General features: G+C 38.6%; 1 protein-coding gene across 11 annotated transcripts in view; it reads right to left on the bottom strand.

The window, feature by feature from the left end:
- Positions 1-1,231: 1,231 nt before the first annotated feature.
- Positions 1,232-23,110, bottom strand: part of LOC140480693 (voltage-dependent L-type calcium channel subunit beta-2-like) — a 349,445-nt gene continuing 327,566 nt past the window's right edge. For 10 of the 11 annotated variants that reach the window (XM_072575913.1, XM_072575917.1, XM_072575918.1 and 7 more), the window contains 4 exons: positions 11,004-11,155; positions 10,114-10,209; positions 6,302-6,487; positions 1,232-5,536 (listed from right to left, as the gene is read on the bottom strand). In XM_072575913.1, coding sequence (XP_072432014.1) covers positions 5,045-5,536; positions 6,302-6,487; positions 10,114-10,209; positions 11,004-11,155 — 926 coding nt within the window. In that variant the 3' untranslated portion in view covers positions 1,232-5,044. Of the gene's footprint in view, positions 6,488-10,113; positions 10,210-11,003; positions 11,156-23,110 lie in introns of all 11 variants that reach the window. The other variant, XM_072575923.1, reaches the window with a different exon arrangement.

Below are 23,110 nucleotides of genomic sequence, written 5' to 3'. Positions count from 1 at the left end.
TTCCTGTTATTACTTATATGTTTTTATAGCCTCTGTAGTGAATATGTAAGAAAATTTTTTTTCATTTCATTCACCATTTCAACAGTCCATTCTCACTTTCTAGTGGACAAACACTCACTTTACTTAAGGGAGAAGGTGAGGACTGCAGATGCTGGAGATCAGATTTGAGATTGTGGTGCTGGAAAAGCATAACTGGTCAGGCAGCATCGCAGGAGGAGGAGAATCAATGTTTCTGGCATAAGCCTTTCATCAGGAATTCCTGTCAAAGGGCTTATGCCCGAAACATTGATTCTCATACTCCTCGGATGCTGCCTGACCTGCTGTGCTTTTCTAGCACCACATCTCGACTCACTTTACTTAAATAAAACCAAAGTGCTGGAGAAACTTAACAGGTTCAGCAACATCTGTGGAAAGAGATACAGTCAACATTTTGAAACCAGTATGATTTCGTTTTGCTTTTATTTGAGTGTCAGTTCATTATTCTCAGTCTTTGTTTCTAAAATACCTATAGAAAGTCTTGTTATCCAGTTTTACATTTCTAGCCAGCTTCCTCTCATACTTTATCATCTTCCTTCTGATTAACCTTAAGGGCATTCTTTGCTGTTGTTTATGTTGTAATCAATCATCTGACCGACCACTGATCTTTGTATAATTATGTATGTTTTTCCCTTAAGTTTAATGCTTTCCCTAGTTTGATGTTTGGTTAACAATAGATGGGGGTGCCCACCGTTTAGAATTTTTCTTAATAGCAGGAACATACTTGGGGTATTCTGAAATTTGCCAGCTATTTCCCTGCAACCTCAATGGTTTTACCCTCCCTTGACCAGTTAAGGAAGGTCCACCTTTGTTCACCGTTAATTAATCCAATAGATCAATGAACAAATTAGTGTTTTTTCTCCTAAAGTTACAGCAATAAATTAAGTTTCATAAACTGTTTGAAATTTTGAAACAAATTAAAATGTTTCAAAATTTAACATTCTTTTATAGACTTTTTTTGTATTTGAAGGAGGAACTTGTTTGACCACATTCATAAGAAACAGAAACATGGACTTCGGCCACAACTAAAGTTCATTGCTATTCACATTTACACACAATGAAGATGGATCGACATTCCGGATCCCTGATATTCCTGTAAAATGAGCCTAAAAATTCAATTTGGATAATTAAATTGTTTCACGCAACATAGTGACTGACAAATGTGTTACGTGGTAATAAATAGACCCTACACCAATTAGAATGAAGTAATGGTTTATTATGAATGACACATTATACTACAATTAGAACCATTTACTGTATAGTAGCTGAAAAATTGAGTAGGTCTGAAATGAAAGTAAGTTGGAGGCAACGTCACAAATTGATTGTGACCGCACAATGATTGAGCAACACATTTGCTAGTGCATTGCAGGTAAAGGCTACGTCTGTGGCCTTGCTCTTTTTTTTGCAAGACACCTATCATTAGATCAGGTGTAGTAAGTGAATAAGTCACCACAAACGTTAGGTTGAAGTACCACCGTCAGAAATGTAAGATTTCCCCCACTCTACCAATTTTAATGGCATCAGTGTGTGGAGCTGCTGAACAATGTCCAGTTCTCCCCCCACCCCCCCAGGAGAAAGTGGGGGCAAAAGTGAGTTGGTCCCTAACTCCACTCACCTGCCTCCTAATGGTTATCTAAAATAGGATGGACAGAGGACCATTGAGAGATCTTTTTGTTCTAGGTGTCATCTCTTGAAGTAAAGGGAAAACTTGATTATTACCAGCAAGAAATCAAGAACAAAAATATTACATCATAATTGGGCAAAATAGTGTTACACATAAGAAGTTGTAGGATCATAAATTGTTCATCTTTAATTTGCATTTCTTATAATGTATACATTTAACAAGTTTGTTTTTCAAACTTATGATTCAGTTCTTCAAAGGCCAACATAACATTGTTGTGAAGAGCTTCAAGCACCATTTGAGGATTTCACCATTAGAAACATTGATGGGTGATAATGTTACCCTGTAATTCCATTTGATGCTCTTTAAAATGCCACCCATACGCAGGATAGAACACTGACAAATTACCTTGCCTCTCTTTACATATTGTTCATCATATAATATGGTTTAAACCAAGGATGCTTCTTTTACTCCATTTTAAAATCTAAATTCACTTTGTTCCCTCTATTGTAGAATGAATAGAACTTCATTTTATTACCTCAGAATGGATTCATGATTATAAATGATTGAGAGCTCACACTATTTCAGTGGTTATGAAAACTGCTATGGGATACATGTTGTTTGGTGACTGTACTTCAATGGCAAGAGGACAGATTGGACAATCGAGGTAAGAATGTTTGTTTCATGACAAGAGACAGAAAAATTCAACAGCACAAATCTCCACATCCAGTTTTTTGAAACAGAAACAAAAATGTTGCTAGAAATACTTAGCCCACCTGCCAGCAACTTGGAAAGAGAAATGGTGTTAACATGTCAAGTTGAAGCTATTTCCTTTGAACCTGACAGCAGCAACCTGAAATGTTAACTTAACTTCCTAACCACCGGTGCTGCCAAACTGACCGGGTATTTTCAGCATTGCCTGCTCCAGATGTCTCCAGTTACTTGAGTTGTTTTGTCACTGACTGACTATTTGGGAGCACCAACATATTTTCTTTAATAGCAAAAGAAATATGAATTCAAAGTAATTTCCAAAGTGAGTTCAGATTGGAGTCCTTAAAAATAATGTCTCCATAACTCAGTGCTCTATTGTCTCAAGTGCTTAGCTGTCATTGCTTTTTTTTTGTTTTGACCACTGACCATCTCAAACATAGTACACCTGTAATTAATGAGATTGGAGTCATTCTGATCCAAACTATTCTCAGTTTCAGCTTTCCTGTCCTGAAGGCACTGACTCATGCTGGGAAATGTTATATAATACCCATATGATATATCATATATATCCATCTAAACCACAGTTTTGAAGAACTGGAGTGTTCCAAGGTGTACTGGTAATTATAGCAAATTTACATTATATAAACACATTCAAACTAAAGGTTCTGTTTACAAACAGTCTCCCATAAAGTGCCAATTAATACAATTTCAGCTTTACTATGTCTTTGTCACTTAAGGTTTTAAAACTACAAATCGAAATCCACTAAACACCAGAGTTCAAGTTTAGCTCCTTGTCCTACAAATGTGTATTTTAACACATAAGCCCAAAACACATTCGGTCAGGAGTCGCAACCAAATCAGGTCTCCCACATCATAAGTAGGAAATTGGAGGAGTGGGGAAAAGTGCTGTAAAAAAAAATCAGTAATTGATCCGAAACGAACTTTATTATTTTGAAGAAAATGAATAATTTGGTAGATGAAGGCAGAGAATGAACAGCCTCTATGTAAGAATATTTATAATAATCATGTGTGATGGTTGAAACAGGAAGAAATGTTAATGTTTGGGTCAAGTGACCCTTCCTCAGAACCGATGAAGTTCTGAGGAGGGGTCACTGGAACCAGAACATTAACTCTGATATCTCTCTACAGATGCTGCCAGACCTGCTGAGCTTTACCAGCAATTTCTGTTTTTATTTTTGATTTACAGCATCTGCAGTTCTTTCATTTTTACTTAAGAAAAATCAGTATCCTATTTCAGGCAAAGTGACTGGAAGAATGTAGGGGTGTGTGTGTGTGTGTGTGTGTTTGTGTGTGTACATTTATCTGTATAAGGGTTTCTTCATTACATAACAGAAACAATAGAACATTGTTCCTGCTCATGAAATGGCATTTCCACATGTTCAGTTAACATGTAGAGTCACCATTTGTACAGTTAAATAAATAACTCAATCAAACAGTGCAACAAGATCATCTACTGTCAATATCTACAAAGGCAATTATGAATTATATATATACACATATATATATATACAAATGCTTACAAACTGGATTTTGAAAATAAATTCCACAAATATGCATATACAGTAACCAGAACAGCTCATCTTATGCTCATTAAGCAATAAGACAAAGCCATTTGGAGAAGTTGGATAGTTTATAACAAAGGAACAATAACACAGAACCCTCAGGCAATTCCTAACCAGAAAAATATCATATAACGTACATAATATTCAGTATTTGGTATATAACTTAGACTTACCAAGTAAACCGCTTTGTCAGTTAAGACTAGCATTTTACAAAAAATTCTAAACAATATATGTCTCTATATAATATATTATATATTTAATTTCCCACCCAATGAACGATGACGTATGCATCTAAGTTCTGAATTTCAAAAGCTAGGGAGGGGTTGAATTGAAAACTCTTAACTACCAATTATTCAAAAGAAGCCAATCATAGTAGGCATGATTAAAGGGGAAATCCATCTTCTTTCAGACTTTGAAGCAGATATAGTGACTAAAACTATATTATTTTTAAAATGATTTCTAAATGTAGAGTACAAATAGAACCATAGTCTATATACAGTACATAGTACCTGTACTTAGAAAATACTTTCTCCTAATTAACTCTGAAGTGTAAGGCAAGACTAAATTCCTCAATCCCACCCCAACTACAGATATAAGCCAGGGTGATTTTTAAACTTGTAAATATTTCATTCAAAAATAAAAGTTGAGAATGCAGAAATTAAACTTCGGAGGAAAAAGAATGGTAAACTACAGTAGAAGCTGATCCAAACTTTCCTGGATATCCAGGAAAATTTGTTATTCCCCCACACATACATTGCTTAAGAACATTAACAGTAGTTTGCTAGTAACAGTTATTGTTCAGCTGGCAGCAATCAAAATCAAACCAATAACACTAACAGCACAGTATCACACTAGCAGTTCTGTAATTGTACCATGTTTTAAAATGAAACATATTGAATTTAATTCCATGCTGCCTCAGCAACAACTCGTATGAAATCTCAAGTGTACAATAAACTTTATAGACTGATCAGGTAAATATATACTTTTTCTTTTACACACACACACGCACGCGCACACACACGCACACAAGCACGCACACACACGCACACACATACACACACTAACTAAAGGGACACAGCAGCTGTAGGCAGAGTTATTGGCGGATGTACACATCCTGGCTCCATTCATTGACATCATTTCTTTTTTTAGATGCAACATCCCCATCTTTATCACAATATCGATCCTTTGATTTATGCCGACTACGTTGTTTGTTCCGTTCATTATGATCCTGTTCTCTGTCTCGTTCCTTAGAAAGATGCCGTGACTCTTTATGCCTGTGGGTGCCATCCCCTTGGGGTTCTTCTGTATGATTGTGGTGTGAGCTGTAATGATCACCAGCGCTATCTGTATAATCATCCTTTGGTTCTATATACACAGAATCCCTGCTGCCTTTGGTATCAGAGTCAAATGTCTCTTGTCTCTCTAGGCCCCGACTCGCAGTGCTGCGGTGATTGTGATGCTTTGCAGAGGAAGAAGTTCGATGTTGGGACTTTTTCACTGCCTCTGGTGGTTTCTCTTCCTCCTGCGAAGCAGTTCTCTCTGGTCCTGAAGGTGGTGGTTTCTGCTCTCCCTGCTTTTGTTCAACCTGGTTAGTACCACACCATGCAACAATCCAGTTAGAATTTCAAAATTCAGGAATTTACTTCATTAACTTGATTAATTTACAAGCAAGCAGACATGCACTATACACAACCCAGCTTCCAATTGGCTTTAGTAAAGTTAATGCCTATTTTTACGAATATTTATAATATAATATGCATTCTCACTTAGTTACTGAAGCAAAGAAATTACTGTCAAAGTGCATTCATGTAAAACTAACCAAATGTTAGTACCATGATACTAATAGTGAAATTTGTTAAATCAAGCAACATGTTATATTCTTGAGAGTACTTTTCAGCAGAAGTTTAACACCACATCATTCTTCAAACATCTACATCTTGAAACTGATTAGCTGAATGGTTTGATTTTTTTGGAAAATTAAAGTAGCATGCAGGCTCCAAACCACAAGTCAATAACATCCAGTTCACATTAAGGTCAAGAAATTCCCTGTGAAAATACAGACTATCCTTTAATCATTCAATATTCCTTTGTTAGCTTTACTTTGATTCATCACAACCACTGCAATCAAAGTTAAATGATTTTCTCATGTAAAGCTCCATTAGAAGATGCTGGCAAAATGAACACTTTGTGTTTTAAACACAGCTTTGTATAGATACTATCCCGAAGCAGGAAGATACTTAAATGTCTTCATTTCTAGTGCAATGTGATTGTCACAGATCTCTTTGCTTTTTCCATCTTCCTCTGTATCCCAGAAATGAAGATTAGGTTGGAGAGAAGCAAGAACATGTACCTGTAGATTGGAGACTGGTGCTGGGCTTGTAGGAAGAGCTGCAGATGCCATTGTCCGGCTGAGGAGAGGATTGGAAGGATTGCTGCTAGGAGGGTGGGTTGCTCTCCAGTAAGCTTCTAAGTAGTCAGAGAGGTGCTCACAGGCATCTTCCAGCTGGTTTTCATCAAGAATTACATCAAACAATTCCTAGAGAAATGGTAGAAATTTCAATTATTTTTCTTTCAGTGTAAAGAAAATTTGAATGCAAGCTGTGATTTGTTCAGGCAAAAATAGTATATTTAAGCTCCAACTGTTTAATACATTTGGTACATTACAATTTGCTCTCTTCATTGCATTAGTAGTAATTACATTGATTGTACTGTTAAGATACAAATAATTTACGTTATTTTTGCAGGACAGATCAAAACTGTTCATACATACCTTTGAAGCAGGTGGGACTTGAACCCAGGCCTCTTGGTCCCAGTGGTAGGGACACTTCAGTGAAGGTTAGCTCCGAGTACAATGGGACATTAATCAGATGGGCTAATGAGTTGAGGAGTGGCAGGTGGAGTTTAATTTAAATTAATGTTGAAATACTACATTTTAAAAGGCAAATTCACGGCAGGACATACATACTTCATTGTGAGGTCCTGGGTGCATGGTCAAACAAAGAGATCTTGGTACAGGTTCATAGTTTCTTGAAAGTGGAGTCGCAGGTAGACATTGGTATGCTTGCTTTAATGTTCAGTGCATTCAGTATAGGAGTTGAGAGGTCATGTTGTAGCTATGCAAGACATTGATTAGGCCACTTGTAGAATACGGCATTCAATTTTGGCCTGTCTGATATAGGAACGATGTTATGAAACATGAAAGGGTTCAGAAAAGATTTAAAGGATGTTGCCAGGGCTGGAGGGTTTGAGCTATAGGGAGAGGCTCAATAGGCTGCGGCTATTTTCTATAGAGCATCAGATGCTGAGGGATAACCTTATAGAAGTTTATAAAATATTGAGGGCCATTAATAGGGTGAGTAGCTAAAGTCTTTTTCCCAGAGTAGGGGTGTCCAAAACTAGCAGGCACAAGTTTAAGGTGAGAGGAGAAAGATTTGAAAAGGACCTAAGGGGCAACCTTTTCACTCAGAGTGTTGCATGTATGGAATGAGCTGCCAGAGGAAATGGTACAGTCTAGTACAATTACAACATTTAAAAGGCACCTGGATGGGTACATGACTAGGGAGGACTTAAGAGGGACATGGGCCAAATACTGGCAAATGGGACTAGATTAATTTAGGATATCTGGTCAATATGGACGAGTTGGACCAAAGAGTTTATTTCTGTGCTGTATACCTCTATAACTCTACTATTGAACAACAAGAGTCCTAGTAACTGATTTTAACCCATCATGTGCATCAAATTTTACCTTAAAAAATAGAGATTCACTGAGGAGCATTGGAATGAAAATTGTTATAACATGCTTTAAATATTTGTGGTTAATATTTTATTCTATTCATTTTTCTGCAAGGAAAATATAAAAGAGGAAATTGTCGTAAATTCTTCTATATTCATTTAACCTTTTGTTTCTTCCCCCATCACCCCGCCTTCCCCCCCTCCCCCACCACCCCCTTTTTTCCTTTGCTTGTTTACACAGATACAAATGCTCCACACAATCCTCAACAAAGTAAACATTTACACATTGCAATTTGAGGCTGCAACAGATATGGGCCAAGGTAGGAAAAGGCTACCAACAAGAGATTATAGGTAAAAGAGACAGCATGCCATAGTATTGTACGAAGAGTTAAATTATGTGGGCAAATTGCATAAATTTAATTTGTGTTCCCTGGAATTTAAAGTGTGTTTAAAATAATTAAGATATCAATAGAGTATACCTAACCATCCTTTATTCTGGGAGGGGAATCAGGAACAAACCCATTAAATTAAATCCAGGCATTTTAAGAGTGAAATATACCTCTGATGAAAATATATTGGCAAAGTGTAAGCAACTCCAAGGAACTTGGTATTTTGTCATGGCTGATATAAAGGATTAAACCTACAACACAGGCTTGGTTTTCACTGGAGCGGGACATCTCGTCCATATGCTGTTATTTAGACTTTTTCTTGTACCCTGCTCTAACTTGATGGAATTGCAAATTGATTAAAGTCTGGAAAAGGCAATGAGGCATCGGTACTCTCAGTGAATGACAAAACCAACAGTCTCTCTCTCTCTTTTTTGGTATTTACAATTCAAGAAAGAAGCAGAAAGGACAGTGAATGTGTCAAGTCAGCTACAAAGATAGGGAGAATTAAAAAGGAAAGCTCGCTCTCATTGAGAGAGAAAAAAGTGACAAAGGAAAAATAAGCATTTAAAAATAAATCTTGAACAACTTACCTCATGCAAGGACGAATAAGACATTCCAAGATTTCTGAGCTAGAGATTGATTAGCACTCTGGTAATAATTATCATTTCGTTGGAAGGGTGCTTATGATTTTAATTGCCAGGTTTAAATTTCTGCAATGAGTTTAGAGGGTGTTTAATGTGTAAATTCAGCAAGTTCCTATTAATAAAGGGATGGCTGATGAAGACGTGCTGTTACTGTTTATGCTTGAAGCAACACAGTGGCATAAATTGACTTTGAAACTCTAGAGATTTGTATTTGTTAACCACCTGAATTTCTGGCTGATCTACACATTAATAATGACGTGCTGTTAATTTTCCAGCGACCTCAGCCCATTACATTTCACCACATGACAAAGGCTGATTGACACTTGTCCACTTACAGCCATTAATTTGTTTCTAAGACATTCCAGCAGTTCTTTATATATACACACATATATACATATATATAAAGCCTTCAAGTCTTACACCATGATCTTGTCTATAACTTAATCTCTCCTGTTGTCCACCCTACCACAGATCTACTATTCTTCTGTCTCTCCAGTCTGAATAAATCGCATTATATTTCTAATTGTCCATTTGGCTGGAATTTTATGACTGCTTTGAGGAAGGCTAAGGACGGGGGAAGCTTGCAAAGTGATATGGGATAGTGTCGAGGGGTTATGTCTGATACCTTCGCACTACCATGCTATTTTGCCAGCGTAGGAAAATTGTCTGCCCTCGCAGAGACCACTGAGCTGGGCTCTGAAATGGCCAATTAAGGGTCATTTCTTGCCTCTATTGAGATCCTCCACTGCATGAAGTGTAGCAAGGGAGCCTTCCTATGGTCCACCTCATTGCAGTAGTATTGCTGGTGTACTGCTTTAACTATACCACTGTCACTCCATTGCTTTGAGTTGGAGATGTCGGTGTTGGACTGGGGTGGACAAAGTTAAAAATTACTCCATCTGAGAAAGGAGCAGTGGTCCAAAAGCTTGTGATTTTGAATAAATCTGTTGGACTATAACCTGGCGTTTTGTGACTTTTGAGTTACTCCTCTGTTTAACCTGCTTCAGGGCTACATGGTCATTGTTGTGCCCATTCACTGCAACTGCAATCTCAGCAAAGGCCCACACTAGCATTGGCACTGTGACGGCTATTAAACAAAACAATGGCAGAAATGGATTGAAGGCAGCCAATGGCAGTCACTTAACTGGCCATTGGTGATAAAATGCAGTCACAGGTCCCACCATGCACCAAAACGATAGAACCTGTCTGCTTCTCCCTCCCTTCATTCTGTCAGGGCTGCTGAATAATTCCATTCTTTTTGCAGCTTACTACGCACCATGTTCATGCTCAAGAAGTGCTGTGAAAATGCCAATCAATTGGCTTTCAAAGAAATAAATAAGTTATAGTAAGTAATTGTGTGCAATACATGGAGGAAAAAAATGATTAAAACTACTCACAGGTGGGCACTGAGCCAGTTTGTCTGCGGCAACCATCTGCACATTCAGGTGTTTAGCCTGGGATTTTCCTCTGGATTTTATTAATCTCTGCAAAACCTACATGCAAGACAAAACAGGAAGATTGGGAAATTAGTGTGTAAAAGAAAAAGTAATCAACCTAGTAGTCAAGATATAAAGAATCAGCCACTATAATAGAATAGCAAACATAAAACAGCTCAAAGTTATGCCATTACAATTATTTAGAGACAATGGCACTTTACAACTTTATCAGAGTGAATCTAATTAGCTTTCTTGAGTCAGTTATTTTCCTGTTTTGTGGCTAAGACAGAAAGTGATGTCTGCTCCATGTTAAGGGAGAGAAGTTGTGCACTGCTCAAGTCTTTATAAAACTATGTGGCAACATAAATTGCTGGCAGTGCAGTCCTGTTGCTTCTGAAATTTATCTAAAGCCCAAAGGTGTTGGTGGCTACTCTTCTACAGACGCTCAGACCCTTAACGTCAACCCTTCCTTCCACGCTTTCTGTGGATGGTTGATGGAATCCTGGAAAATGATAACAATTTTGATGCCACTTCCATGCAATTTACATACATTTTACCCTTCAGACAAATCCTTCTTATCAACACCTGTTTGAAGTCTAGAGGGTCAGAAGTACTCAAACGTGACCAAGTTTAGAGTCGTATTTAGCATCATTTTCTCATGGAAGTAGGAGATCTCAAACTTTGTATTTCAACAGGTGACCACCACCTTTGAAATTGCGTTTAAGTAAAAACCCACATTTCCCCTTCTGCTGATGGCCCTTGTAGAATTACATAAACTGATGTTGGGAAAACTGAAGGAAAGATGCAAAAACAAAATCAGAGTTGAAACTAAACTGCATCTGTCACGATACCTTTGGAGATGAAATTTTCACATAGACGATCACAGGAGCCAAAGAGGTTTTGCCCAACTGAGCCGGATGGTTGATTGTATCTGCGTCAAGGACTACTAACTGCAGTGTTCTTGCTAGTTCAAAGATCCGCTCTATTTCACATTGGACTTCAGCTGCAGGTCAAGTAGTAAGAATATGTTAAGAAGTGCGGGATCAATCATTTACTTGCTTATTCTGCTTTCAAAACTTATATTCTAGAATTTTTGGTTCATTTAGAATTGGTCCTTATAACCCCACAGTTAAGAGTATTGCAACTCTTCTCTATATTCCTCAAAGTTTTAAGGGTAGATGTTTCAGTGCAAGTTGGGATGATGATTTGTCTTGTTTACGCAAATAATTTTGAAAATCTGATTCAGCCCCAAACTCTGATCTCACAATAAAAGCAATATTTTACAAAAAGTATCAAAAAACAATGAAATATTATGAGTGAATGTACAATATGAAGCAGTTTATATCACAAACTCCTGGGAATGCCCAGGATCTCCTTCAATGTCCATTGTTTAACATCCACAACCAGTCTTTATCTGAATCAAGGTTATTTGATTGGTGGGGGGCGGATGGGGGGGGGGGGGGGGGGGGTGGAGAAAATAAACATATCTATCACTAGAGATGATTTGGTGGTGCTGGTGTTGGACTGGGGTGGACAAAGTTAGAAATCACACAGCACCAGGTTATAGTCCAACAGGTTGATTCCAAATAAAGCGCTGCTTCTTCATCAGGTCGTTGTGACTTCGACCTGATGAAGAAGCAGCGCTTTGAAAGCTAGTGATTCCAAATAAACCTATTGGACTATAAACTGGTGTTGTGTGATTTTTAACTTTATCACTAGAGAGAAACTATGAGAGAAACTAATGTGGCAAAAAGCTGTTAATTCCCCTGGGTTCTACCAAGAATTTTAAAGAAAGTAGCTATAGAGATAGTCCTTTAGTAGAAAAGGATCAGGATTTCTGCCTCTTAGAGGAAAAACTCATACCTTGGAAAGCTTTCGCCTTAAGTTTACAGAAGTCCATGCTGAAGTTGGATGTGTGAAAGAATTTCTCCAACTGAAAGGAATTAGTTCAGAAAAGTTAGGTACTAGGTTATCTCAGTATAAGGATTTTACTTTGAAAGTTTGAGACCAGAGGAGGCTTTTCATTACTTGTGCATGAAACACAGAAAGCAGCCAGGTGCAGCAGGTAATCAGGAAGGCTAATGGAATGTTGGGCCTTATTTCAAGGGGATTGAAGAAGAAGAGTAAGGAAATTTTATGGCAACTGTTCAAGGTACTTGGAAGACCACATGTGGAGAACTGTGAGCAGTTTTGGTCCACTTCTTTGCAACCAGTTCAGAAAATGTTCACTAGGGTGATCTTTAGTATGGGGGGGGAATATCTTATTGAGCATAGGCTAAATAGGTTGAGATTGGAGTTTAGAAGAATGATTGGCGTTCTCATTAAGACATATAGGATTCTTAAGTGACTTGATGGGATAACTGCTGCAAGAATGTTTCCCCTCATTGGAGAATCAAAGGCATTATCTGAGATTGAAGTGGTGTCAATTTTAGACTGAGATGAGGAAGGATTTCTTCTCTCATTGGGTTGTGTCTTTGGAACTCCTTGCCACAGAGAACTGTGGGACAGAGTCCTTATGTATATTTAAGGTTGGATTAGATAGATTCTTGACCAGTAGGAGCATCAAAGATTGTGGAGAAAGGGCAAGTGGATATGAGGAATGTTGGATCAGCCATATCCTACTGAACAGTGGGGCAGGCTTGAGGGGCTAAATGGCCTATGCCTGTTCCTATTTCCTATATTCTTATGACACTAGAAGGATTATTTGAGAAAGCTGAAGTTCTGTTTTGTGAGTAATAAAGGAAAAAACTAGTAAATGCTCAAGAATGGGAATTTGAATAACGGTTAACTTATGTTAAGATCACAGTGTTGGGATAGATGGGATTGTATTTTATCATGGTGTTCAGAATTTTTCAAAATGTGTTATATGCAAATAACTTGGTTTATTCTATTTTATTCTTTTTGCATATAATACTCCTGTTTTACTGTTAGAATTCGACGGCATTTAATTCTGGTGTTCAGTGCAAAAACACCTTGTTAAATATAAACAAAACAAAATTTGACCAATCAAGCTAGTTTTCAGGTCTGACCTGTCTCGTGACATTATCTAGGATCATGACAGCTGATGACTGCACAATGTTCAGCACCATTTTTTGCTTCCTCAGAGACTGAAGCTGTCAATTGTTAAATGCAGCAAGAGCTGGACAATATTCAAGTTTGAGGTGACAAGAGGCAAATAACATTTAGGCTACACAAATGCCAGGTTATGATCATCCTGAACAAGAGAAAATCTAACTATTGTTCCCTGACATTCAATGGCATCACCATCAGAATCCACCACTATCAATATCCTGCTGGTTACCATTGGCCAGAAACTGAATTAGAAAGCCACAGAAATGATGTGGTTACAGAAGCAGGTCAGAAGCATATAGTCAGACTTCCTGACTCCCCAAAGACTATCCATCATCTACAAAGCACAAGCCACGAGTGCGATAGAATACTCTTCACTTCCATGGATGGGTGCAGCTCCAACAACGTTCAAGAAGCTTGACAACATTCAGGACAAAGCTACCACATTCACTCCCTCCACCATCAATACTAAGTAGCAGCAGTGACTGAAGTGACTCACCAAGGTTCTTTGGAGAGCACATTCCAAACCTGTGACCACTACCATCCAGAACAGCAAGGACTGCAGATAGGTGGGAATGACACCACCTCCAAGTTCCCTTCCATGCCACTCACCACCCTAACTTGAAAGTGTGTCACCGTTTCTTCAGGATTTATTGGTCAAAATCCTGATACTCCCTCCCTAATGGCACGGAGCGTCGCACAAGGACTACAGTGATTCAAGAAGGCAGCTCACCACCACCTTCTCAAGGGCAGTCAGGACACTTGACTTGTGTGAACAAACTTTTGAAAAATTAGCTTGACTCCCTTGCCTATCAGTGGTCTAACTCTAAATAAATTTTACAACTCAGTCTCTAGTGTATTCAGTGAATTGAATAGTAATAACCCTCAGAGAAAAATAAGATCCTAATCTCCATCTTAAAAGTGAGGTTTTTATTCTTAAACTGTATCCCCTAATTCTAGTATCCCTCACAAAAGGAAGTATCAATCCTATCAATTTCACTTGAAATCTTATGTATTTCAATTAGATCATCTCTCATTCTTCTCTACTTGAATGGTTATATGCCCAATCTAGTCAATATTTCTCAATTAGTTTGTTATCCCATGAATGAAGGTAGTAAACTGTCAGTTGTTTTTAAACATAATTATAAAAATAATCTAGCTCTACCTTGAAAATTGTCAAGGACTCTACTTCCACAATCTTTTATGGAAGAGAGTTCCAAAGATTTATACCTTCTGAAAAACAAATCACCTCATCTTAGTTTAAGATTTGTGACCCCTGAATTTTAAGTAATGACCCCTCCCATAGATTCTCCCATAACATTCTCCCATTGTCTCCGTTATCTATCCAGTCAATAGCTCTTAGGGTTTTATCTGTTTCAATCAAGTCACCTCTTATCCTTGCACACTCCAGTGGATACATGCCAAGCCTATGTAACCTTTACTCAAAAGCCAACCAGCTCATTCAGGTACTACTCTAATAAAGCTTTTTTCTGAACAGCATCAATGCATTTTCATCCTTCTTCAAATAAGGTGACCAATACTGTACACAGCACTTCAGATGCAACCTCACCAGTAATCCCTGTAATCGAAGTGTAACTTCCATACTTTTGTATTGAATTCCCCTCATGGTAAATTATGATATTCAATTAGCTTTCCTCATTTTTTTTTATTCCCTCGTGGAATGAGGACATTTCTGGCTAGCCAGCATTTATTATTACCCTCCCTAGTTACTTCTTGAGAAGGTGGTGGTGAGCTGCTATCTTGAGCCATGTGCTGTAGGTAGAGTCAGAATGCCCTTAGGGAGAGAATTCCAGGATTTTGATCCGGACACAGTGAAGAACAGAAATACAATATTTCAACGGCATCTGGACAGATATATGAACTGCAAGGGTTTAGAGGAATATGGGCCAAATGCTGGTAAATGGTAGTAGGTCATATTGGGATGTCTGGTCAGCGTGGACAAGTTGGACTGAAGGGTCTGTTTCTATGCTGCATGACTCTGTGACTCTATAAGTCAGGATGGTGAGTGGCTTGGAGGAGAACTTGTTAATGGTGATGTCCCTGCATCCTAACTTTTACTTGTTGTACTTGCATATTAACTCTTCTGTGATTCTTGCCAAAGTGGATAAGTTCACATTCTCTCACATTATTCTTAATTGACCAAATTTTGCCAACTCACTTAACCTTTCCATATCTTTTTCTATGATTTTATCTGGATGTTGAGTTTTGAAAAGCCACTGTCTATATTCTACACAATCTGGGCCCCCTCGAGGTTAAATCTCCTCTTGAGCATCAGTCAGGTCAGTCCTATAACAGAGAAGGCCTCAGTGCAAGAGATATTCTGCTGCTGCCTCTTATGCTTTGTTGCTAAGGAACAAACCTGTGCATTGTGTGAATAGCATTGTTGACTTTAAGTCAAAGTTCAATTGCAAAGGCAAGCATGTTCAGTTGTTGCTTTTTCTCATAGGTGATAAAGAGAAAAAAGCAGTTATGAATGGCAGGTAACTTGGCTGACTGATCATGGTGAAGACTGCAAGGACAGAAAATACATTGAAAGTTGCTAGTGTTTCTTTTCTCATTTCAATGGCAGTTTACCTTTAGCATCAATAATAACCCCAATCAAGGAATTTAGATAATAGGGACAGCATGTAACAACAGACTTTTAAAGTTTGCACTGCTGCGAATTGGAAAAAGCTGCAATTTATACATCTTATTCATTCACAACTTAAACATTTAGCAATTTACTAAAAAAATGGAGAGGGTTTAAACCAAGTCGGTCTATTATTCATGTATATTTTATCCATTGTAACCCTGACACTCAATATATTGATGAACTTCTGCAACATAGTAATACGGTATCTACTGTGTGCACCTTCATTATGGCAGAGCAATGCCAGGAAATTGCAAATGACCTACAACATTATTCACTCCATGCTATAATCCCTGCAACTTTTATGAATAGCTACTGAGACCTCTTAAAAAAGCCAATAATAGTTCCATCTCCCACAATCAAAATCAATGACGCGGTGACTCAATGGTTAGCACTGCTGTCTCAGTGCCAGGGACCCGGGTTAGATTCCAGCCTCGGGTATCTGTCAGTGTGGAGTTTGCACATTCTTCCCGTGTCTAGGTGGGTTTACTCCAGGTGCTCTGGTTTCCTTCCACAATCTAAAGATGTGCAGGTTAGGTGAATTGGCCATGCTAGATTATCCATAGTGTTCAGAGATGTGTAGGTTAGCTGCATTAGTCAGGTGTAAATGTAGAGTAATGGGGAATGAGTCTGGGTGAGATATGCTTTGGAGGGTCAGTGTGGACTTGCTGGGCTGAAGGGCCTGTTTCCACACTGTAGGGATGGTGTTTTTGCTACATTCCCACAGCATCATTAACTGTTACGATTAAAGAAGTAGAATTATTGTTGGGGGATAAATCTTTTTTATCTTTTCCTATGATGCAGCAGAGACAAATGCAATTCAAAATGATGAAGCTCAACTAAAAGTCATAAATAATTGAGGTCATCTCTTGTTGCTACTTTTGTATGGCAAATATCCTTACCCACAGTAAAGGATGTGGCCTGCAGGAAAAATGAAATAAAATTGTCAGTGCCCTGCCTACAATTTTCCACCCGTTGCACTTGGGGGAAGTCAGGTGCGGACTTACACGTTGCTGGTGAAGACAAAAAAAATTGCCTTTGAATGTGAATACTTTATTTTTAAGATAAGAGCAAAACTATGGGGCATATCAATTAGTTCCAAACCCTTCAAAGTGGTGATGACTTCTTTGAATTACTTAATTACTGCACAATGGTATGGATTGAAATGTCCCATGGTTTTGGGAAGAGAGGGGCATTTAATGCAGGCCAGGTATCTAACCCATCATTTCCCCACTCACCTGAGGGCTCACTCCAATAGTAGAGGGAGGGTGAGGGCCAAAATCAGCAGTGTGCCCACAATACTTATTTAAAGCTAAATTAATTCCAATATTATACTGTGCATTTTGGTGTTAGTTTACCTCTAACAAAGTGATTTATTGGATGCAGCAATGCTTGTATTACCTCCTTGTAACCTGAGAAACCAGATGTGGATATTGTAGTACTGAAGATTCAACAGACATGTGTTACAACTAACTGGTAAGCTTTTACATTACAAAAGAAACAAGTTTCCAGAAGCATGTCATGTTTCCAAGTGATCTGAGGTAAGATGGAGTTTGAGATTTGTATATCTTCAGCTAATATAGTGATGATTTCTTGAGTGATTCTCTTAGAGGTATACAGACATACTGACTGTAAGGCACAACACAAGACACATCATAATATATTATTGTGTGTGCAGTCAGGTAGACTTGGATACACAATTTTTTCATGAAGTGGTTAAATGGTGGGAATGAAGGTGCTCTGTGTCCATTGGGGGGGGGGGGGGGGGGTTGCGTCACACCTTTGAAGAAGATAATAATCTGTTTCCTTCCCACCCAAACCCCTCTACCCTCATTTCCACCTTGCCCCTCTCCACCTTGCCAAAAGCCATCCAGTCCAAAACTCCTGGACTTACCTAGATTCAGAATCAACAAGGCCTACTGCATGGGCCTGCCTGAAGTCCCAGAAACATGCACTATGAAGCTCTGGCACTGATGTGGGGAAGGGTATGTTGGCATTGGCAACCCATCAGATAGACTTGTCGCACAATAGTGTTATACATGATCCCACCTCCACCTCCACTGACAGTGGAAGTCTCAGTGGGATCTAGTTCAGCCCACCCACACTTTAGGCTGGAGGCTGGACTTCTGAATGACCTTCCACTTTTCTTCAGAGTGTAGGTGGGTGAAGACAGCCAGTCGTTCCCCTCTCACCCCTGTGATTTTCTACCCAATGAGACACAAAAGTGAACCACCTTAAATATTGAAATCTAGAGAACAAAATGTGTACTGATGCTACATAGAGAAATAGCCTCTGAAAATGACTTATTGAACTACAAACATGCTTCAAAAGTAAGTCTTACTGATGATGAGTCAGTAAACAAAGCACAGCTAGATACCAAATACAGAGACAAAAGTACACCTGAAGCAATTTTGCCAACTTTCCATTATACATACCCAAAGCATCTGCAAAGGGAGGGCATTAATAAAGCAAAAGAATAAAAAAAAAGCCAACACAATCAGATTTGTACAAAGCACAGAAAGTTGTGTCTTACAAAGCAAAGATACTGTAAATATGATGGGAATGCACAAATGCCAGAACTGTTACTAAGTATGACAGACACAGGTAGTAGAGTAAATTACACAGGAGAAAGTGAGGACTGCAGATGCTGGAGATCAGAGCTTAAAAATGTGTTGCTGGAAAAGCGCAGCAGGTCAGGCAGCAGCAAAGGAACAGGAGAATCGACGTTTCGGGCATAAACGTTGATTCTCCTGTTCCTTTGATGCTGCCTGACCTGCTGCGCTTTTCCAGCAACACATTTTTAAGCAGTAAATTACACAGTAAGGCTAGTGAAACAAATGGAAAATGTCATAGTGGTTCAATAAGGTTTTTTTTGCTGGGGTGAGGTTAAGCTGGACCTGAGTAGGAACAGCTTCAATCTTCAGCTGATCATGCTATAACTGAACTGTCAGCATTCAATCCACACTCAGTCAAACAAAAACGAAGCAATTCAAGTGCACATTGCTAACCTGACAAAAATAAACAATAGAAAAATAGTGTTGCGTAAATGTCTTAAATGAGGAGAAGTTGAATATTAAAAATATTCCATAACTTTTGCACTGTTCTGGAATAATTTGTTTCAATCCGGAGTTCTGGCTTTATGCCTGGACTGAGAGGGTAGAACCCAGACAATGTTCAGCAGGAAGAGATGAATACTTACAATTAGAAGATGCAGCAAATGAGTCAATGAAGCATAGAAATTACAGACCATTCAATACACAAGGGAGCTTGGCAAGTTTGTATGGTATCTATTTTAATGCAAACTGTCTGACACACAAGGCAGATGAGTTGAGGGCATTAATTAAAACACGGCTCATGATGTCATTGCTATCTCTGAGACATGCTCGAGAGAGGTAGCAGGATTGGCACCTCAATATTTCAGGATATAGGGTCTTCAGGTGAGACGGGAAGAAGGGAAAAGAGGAGAGGAGGAGTCACAATATTGATCAGTGAAGCAAGCTCAACAGTAAGTAGGGATGAGATATTAGATGGCTCCTTAAACGAAACCAAAAAGGAGTAATCACATTGCTGGGTGGACACTAAAGGCCTGCTACATTTGAGAGAAATAGAGGAGCAGATACAGAGGCAAATCTGAGAGAAGTTTGAAAGTAATAGGATGGTGCTAGTGGGAGATTTCAACTTCCCCAACATTAACTAGGGTAGTGATGTTGTGAAAGGCTTAGGAGGTGAGGAATATTAAAATACATCTGGGAGAGTTTTTTTAAAGCCAGTACATAGAAAGTCGAATAGTGAGGGCCAGTCTTGGACTTAATTCTAGGTAATGAAACCATGCAAGGTTGTTCAAGCATCAGTGGGGGAGCATTTTGCGGGCAGCAATCATAACTGTTAGACTCAAAATTGTATGGAAGAGGACAAGTTGTAAAATGGAGAAAGCCTGATTTTAATAAGATCAGGTATGATTTGGAGAGAGTGGATGTGAAGCAGATCATTTAGATAATACTGTATTAGAGCAGCGAGACACACTCCTAGTACATGTTCCAATACAGATAAAGGGTAGGACCAACAATTCGAGTGAACCCTGGATGTCAAGGAATATTCAGGATTGAATAAAGAGAAAAAAATGAAGCTTTGGGCAGATACTAATGGCTCAAAACAGCAGAATCCCTACAGGATAACAGAACATTCAAGGGCAAACTTAAGGAAGAAATTAGGGAGCAAAAAGGTGGCATGAAAGAATAATGGAAGGTAAAATAAACAAACATCCCAAGTTATTTTACAAGCACATTAAGTATAAAACAATAACTAGGGAAAGAGGAGGCTTGATTAACAAGTGAGTATTGGTAAGTACTCAGAGTAGTAATTTGTGTGAGGAGCCCGGGGTCATTCTATATGAATACTTTGTTAGATGATTTGGGTGTAGAAATCAGGGAAAGGGACTCAGATAAACGTCAAAAAATTCGCATTGAAATTGACAGAGAGGAGAGTCTGAGTGGTCTGGCTTAAAAATGGATAATTTTCCCGGGCCAGATGAAATGTATACCAGGTTATTGAGTGAGGCAAGGGATGAAATGACAGTAATGCCAGCAATAAGTTTCAGTTCTACCTTGGCTATAGGAGAAGGGCCAGAGAACTGGAGGATAGCCAATTTGGTGCCTTTATTCAAGAAGGGAATAACGAGTAAACTGGGAAACTAGAGGCTACTCATTCTCACCTCAGGTGGGAAAGCTATAGAAAGCAATTCTGAGGGACAGAATAAATCTGCATTTGGAGGGCAGGGATTAATCAAGAATAGTCAGTATGCTTTAGTTAACAGAGGTCATGTCTGACCAGCTGGATTTAATTTTTGAAGTGACCAGGCATGTAGATCAGTGTAATGCATTTGCTGTAGACTACTTGGATTTCAGCAAGGCTTTTGATAATGTGCCACATGGGAAACAGATAGCAAAGGCAAGAGCCAATGGGATCCAGGAAAATTTGACTAACTGAATCGTGGAATTTTACAGTCCAGGAGAATGCCATTTCGTCCATCGTATCAGTATCTGCTCCTGAAACAGCTACCCAGCTAGTCTCATTTTCCAGCCCTATTCCTGTATCCCTCCAAATACATCATGTTCAAATATATATATCTAGCTCTTTTTGAACCTCCTATGAAATATGCCTCCACCAATCTCCCAGGCAGCACATTCCAAATCCTAACAACTGAGTAAAGTAATTTCCTCTCTGCTCACCCCTTGCTCTTCTGCTGGCAATCTTGAAATGTGCCCTCGACTTACTTGCATACCAACTAGTGGATACAGAATATCCTTCCTTACCTGATAAAAATTGTTCATAAGGTCACCTCTTAGACTAAGTCCAACCTCTCTAATCTTTCCTTGTATCTAAAATCATTCTAGTAAATCTCCTTTGCACTCTCTTTAACATCCTTCCTTAAATGAGGTGCCCCCAGAATTGATCTAGTCTGACCAATGATTTGTAGAAGTGTAGCATTACTTCCTTGCTTTTATACTCTAAAATGCCTCTATTTATAAACCCAAGCATCCTTCTTAACAACTAAATATATTATGTCACATTTCTCTGCATTGAAATTCATCTGCCTGGTGTCTGCCCATTGGCCAACTTGTCAATGTCCCTTTGAAGTTGCTCAGCATCATTCTCACAATTCACTATTCTCCCTCGCTTATTATCATCTGCAAATTTAGAAATATTTTCCTCAATATCCATTTCCAAATTCTTTATATAAATCAGATATAAATCAATGGTTCCAACATCGATCCCTGGGGAACACCACTTTCAACTTGTCTCCAGTCTGAGAAATGCCCACCTACACCAATCCTCTGCTTCTGGATCTTTTAGCCAATTTCTCGTCCATGTTGCCAAGGACCCATCAATCCTGAACATTTCTAATTTGCAGTTCTGGAATCTGCATTATAGGAGGGATGTGATTTCATCAGCGAGGGTGCAGAGGAGATTTACCAGGATGTTTCCTCGGCGAGAGTTTCAGTTATGAAGAGAAATTGAACAGACTGGAGTTGTTTTCCTTGCAGCAGGGAAGACCGAGTGGGAACATTACTGAGATGTGTAAAATTATGAGGGGCAGAGGCAGGGTAAACAGGAAGGGACCTTTCTCCTGAATGGAGGAATCAATGACCGAGGGCATTGATTTAAGTTAAGGGCAGTAGGTTAAGAGGATATGTGAGGAAAAATTCAGAGGGTGGTGGTAATTTGGAACTCACTACCAGTAAGGTTGGTAGAGGCAGAAACCTTCACAATATTTGAACATGTAGTTGTGATACCAAGGCTTTGGGCCAAGTGCTGGAAAATGGGATTAGAATAAATACGTGGCTGTTTTTGACCAGCACTCTAAGGGCTTTTTTTCTGTGCTGTAAATCTCAATGACTCTAATAATCTGGAGACATAATGAATGACAGTTTGTTAACTGGATTAATATGGATAACTAACTAATATGTTTGAAATAAGGAATTAATATCAGGAACAGTAACTGTGAAGATATGAGATTATAAAAGCTCAACTTGTTGTAATGACCTTTAGTGAAGGAAATCTGCTACCTTTACCCAATTGTGACCTATAGAAGTGACTAACTCTCAAGTCCTTTAAAAATAAGCCTTAGCAAGCCACCATGTCAACTCACTTTCACCTTCTAAGTGCAATTAAGGATAAGCAATAAACATTGATCTTTCCAGTGATTATTCCATCTCATAAATGAATAAAGCTAAATAGACAGAACGTATTCATGCAGGTCAAATTTGGAGATCATTTTAATGCAAGATGCATGATGGGATAAATTTCAGGATATCATTTTCAGAGCTTTGCATACTGCACTCATCAGGAATTCAGGATAATTTATTAAATAACTTAATTCAGCTAGCTACTTCCAATTACCATACTAGAAGGAGTTGAAGTGTAGAGGTTCTAAAGGGGAAGTGTCCAATTCTGAATTATTAACCAAATCAGGAGAAGCCAGAAGCCAGAAGTCTTCTAGAGGCTGGTGTGGTTAGTAAGTGCCTCTGATTTGTACCCCAAGCTGCCAGAAGATGACTGGCAGAAGCTTGCGAAAGAGGTTAATACCAAATCCTTACACAAGAACACATTTGGTGAATGTAAGAAAGTCTTTTGGAAAAGAATAAATAAAATTAGTGACAACAAGAAACAATTACTTAAAATTTTCCATTAATTGAAGTTATTTAAAGCAGTGTGCATATAATTATTAATGTTTCACAG

Source organism: Chiloscyllium punctatum, chromosome 8 (genome assembly GCF_047496795.1).
Source record: "Chiloscyllium punctatum isolate Juve2018m chromosome 8, sChiPun1.3, whole genome shotgun sequence".
Taxonomy (NCBI): Eukaryota; Metazoa; Chordata; class Chondrichthyes; order Orectolobiformes; family Hemiscylliidae; genus Chiloscyllium; species Chiloscyllium punctatum.
The sequence above is the reverse complement of the archived record's forward strand: the minus strand, read 5'-3'. Positions and strand labels throughout refer to the sequence as shown.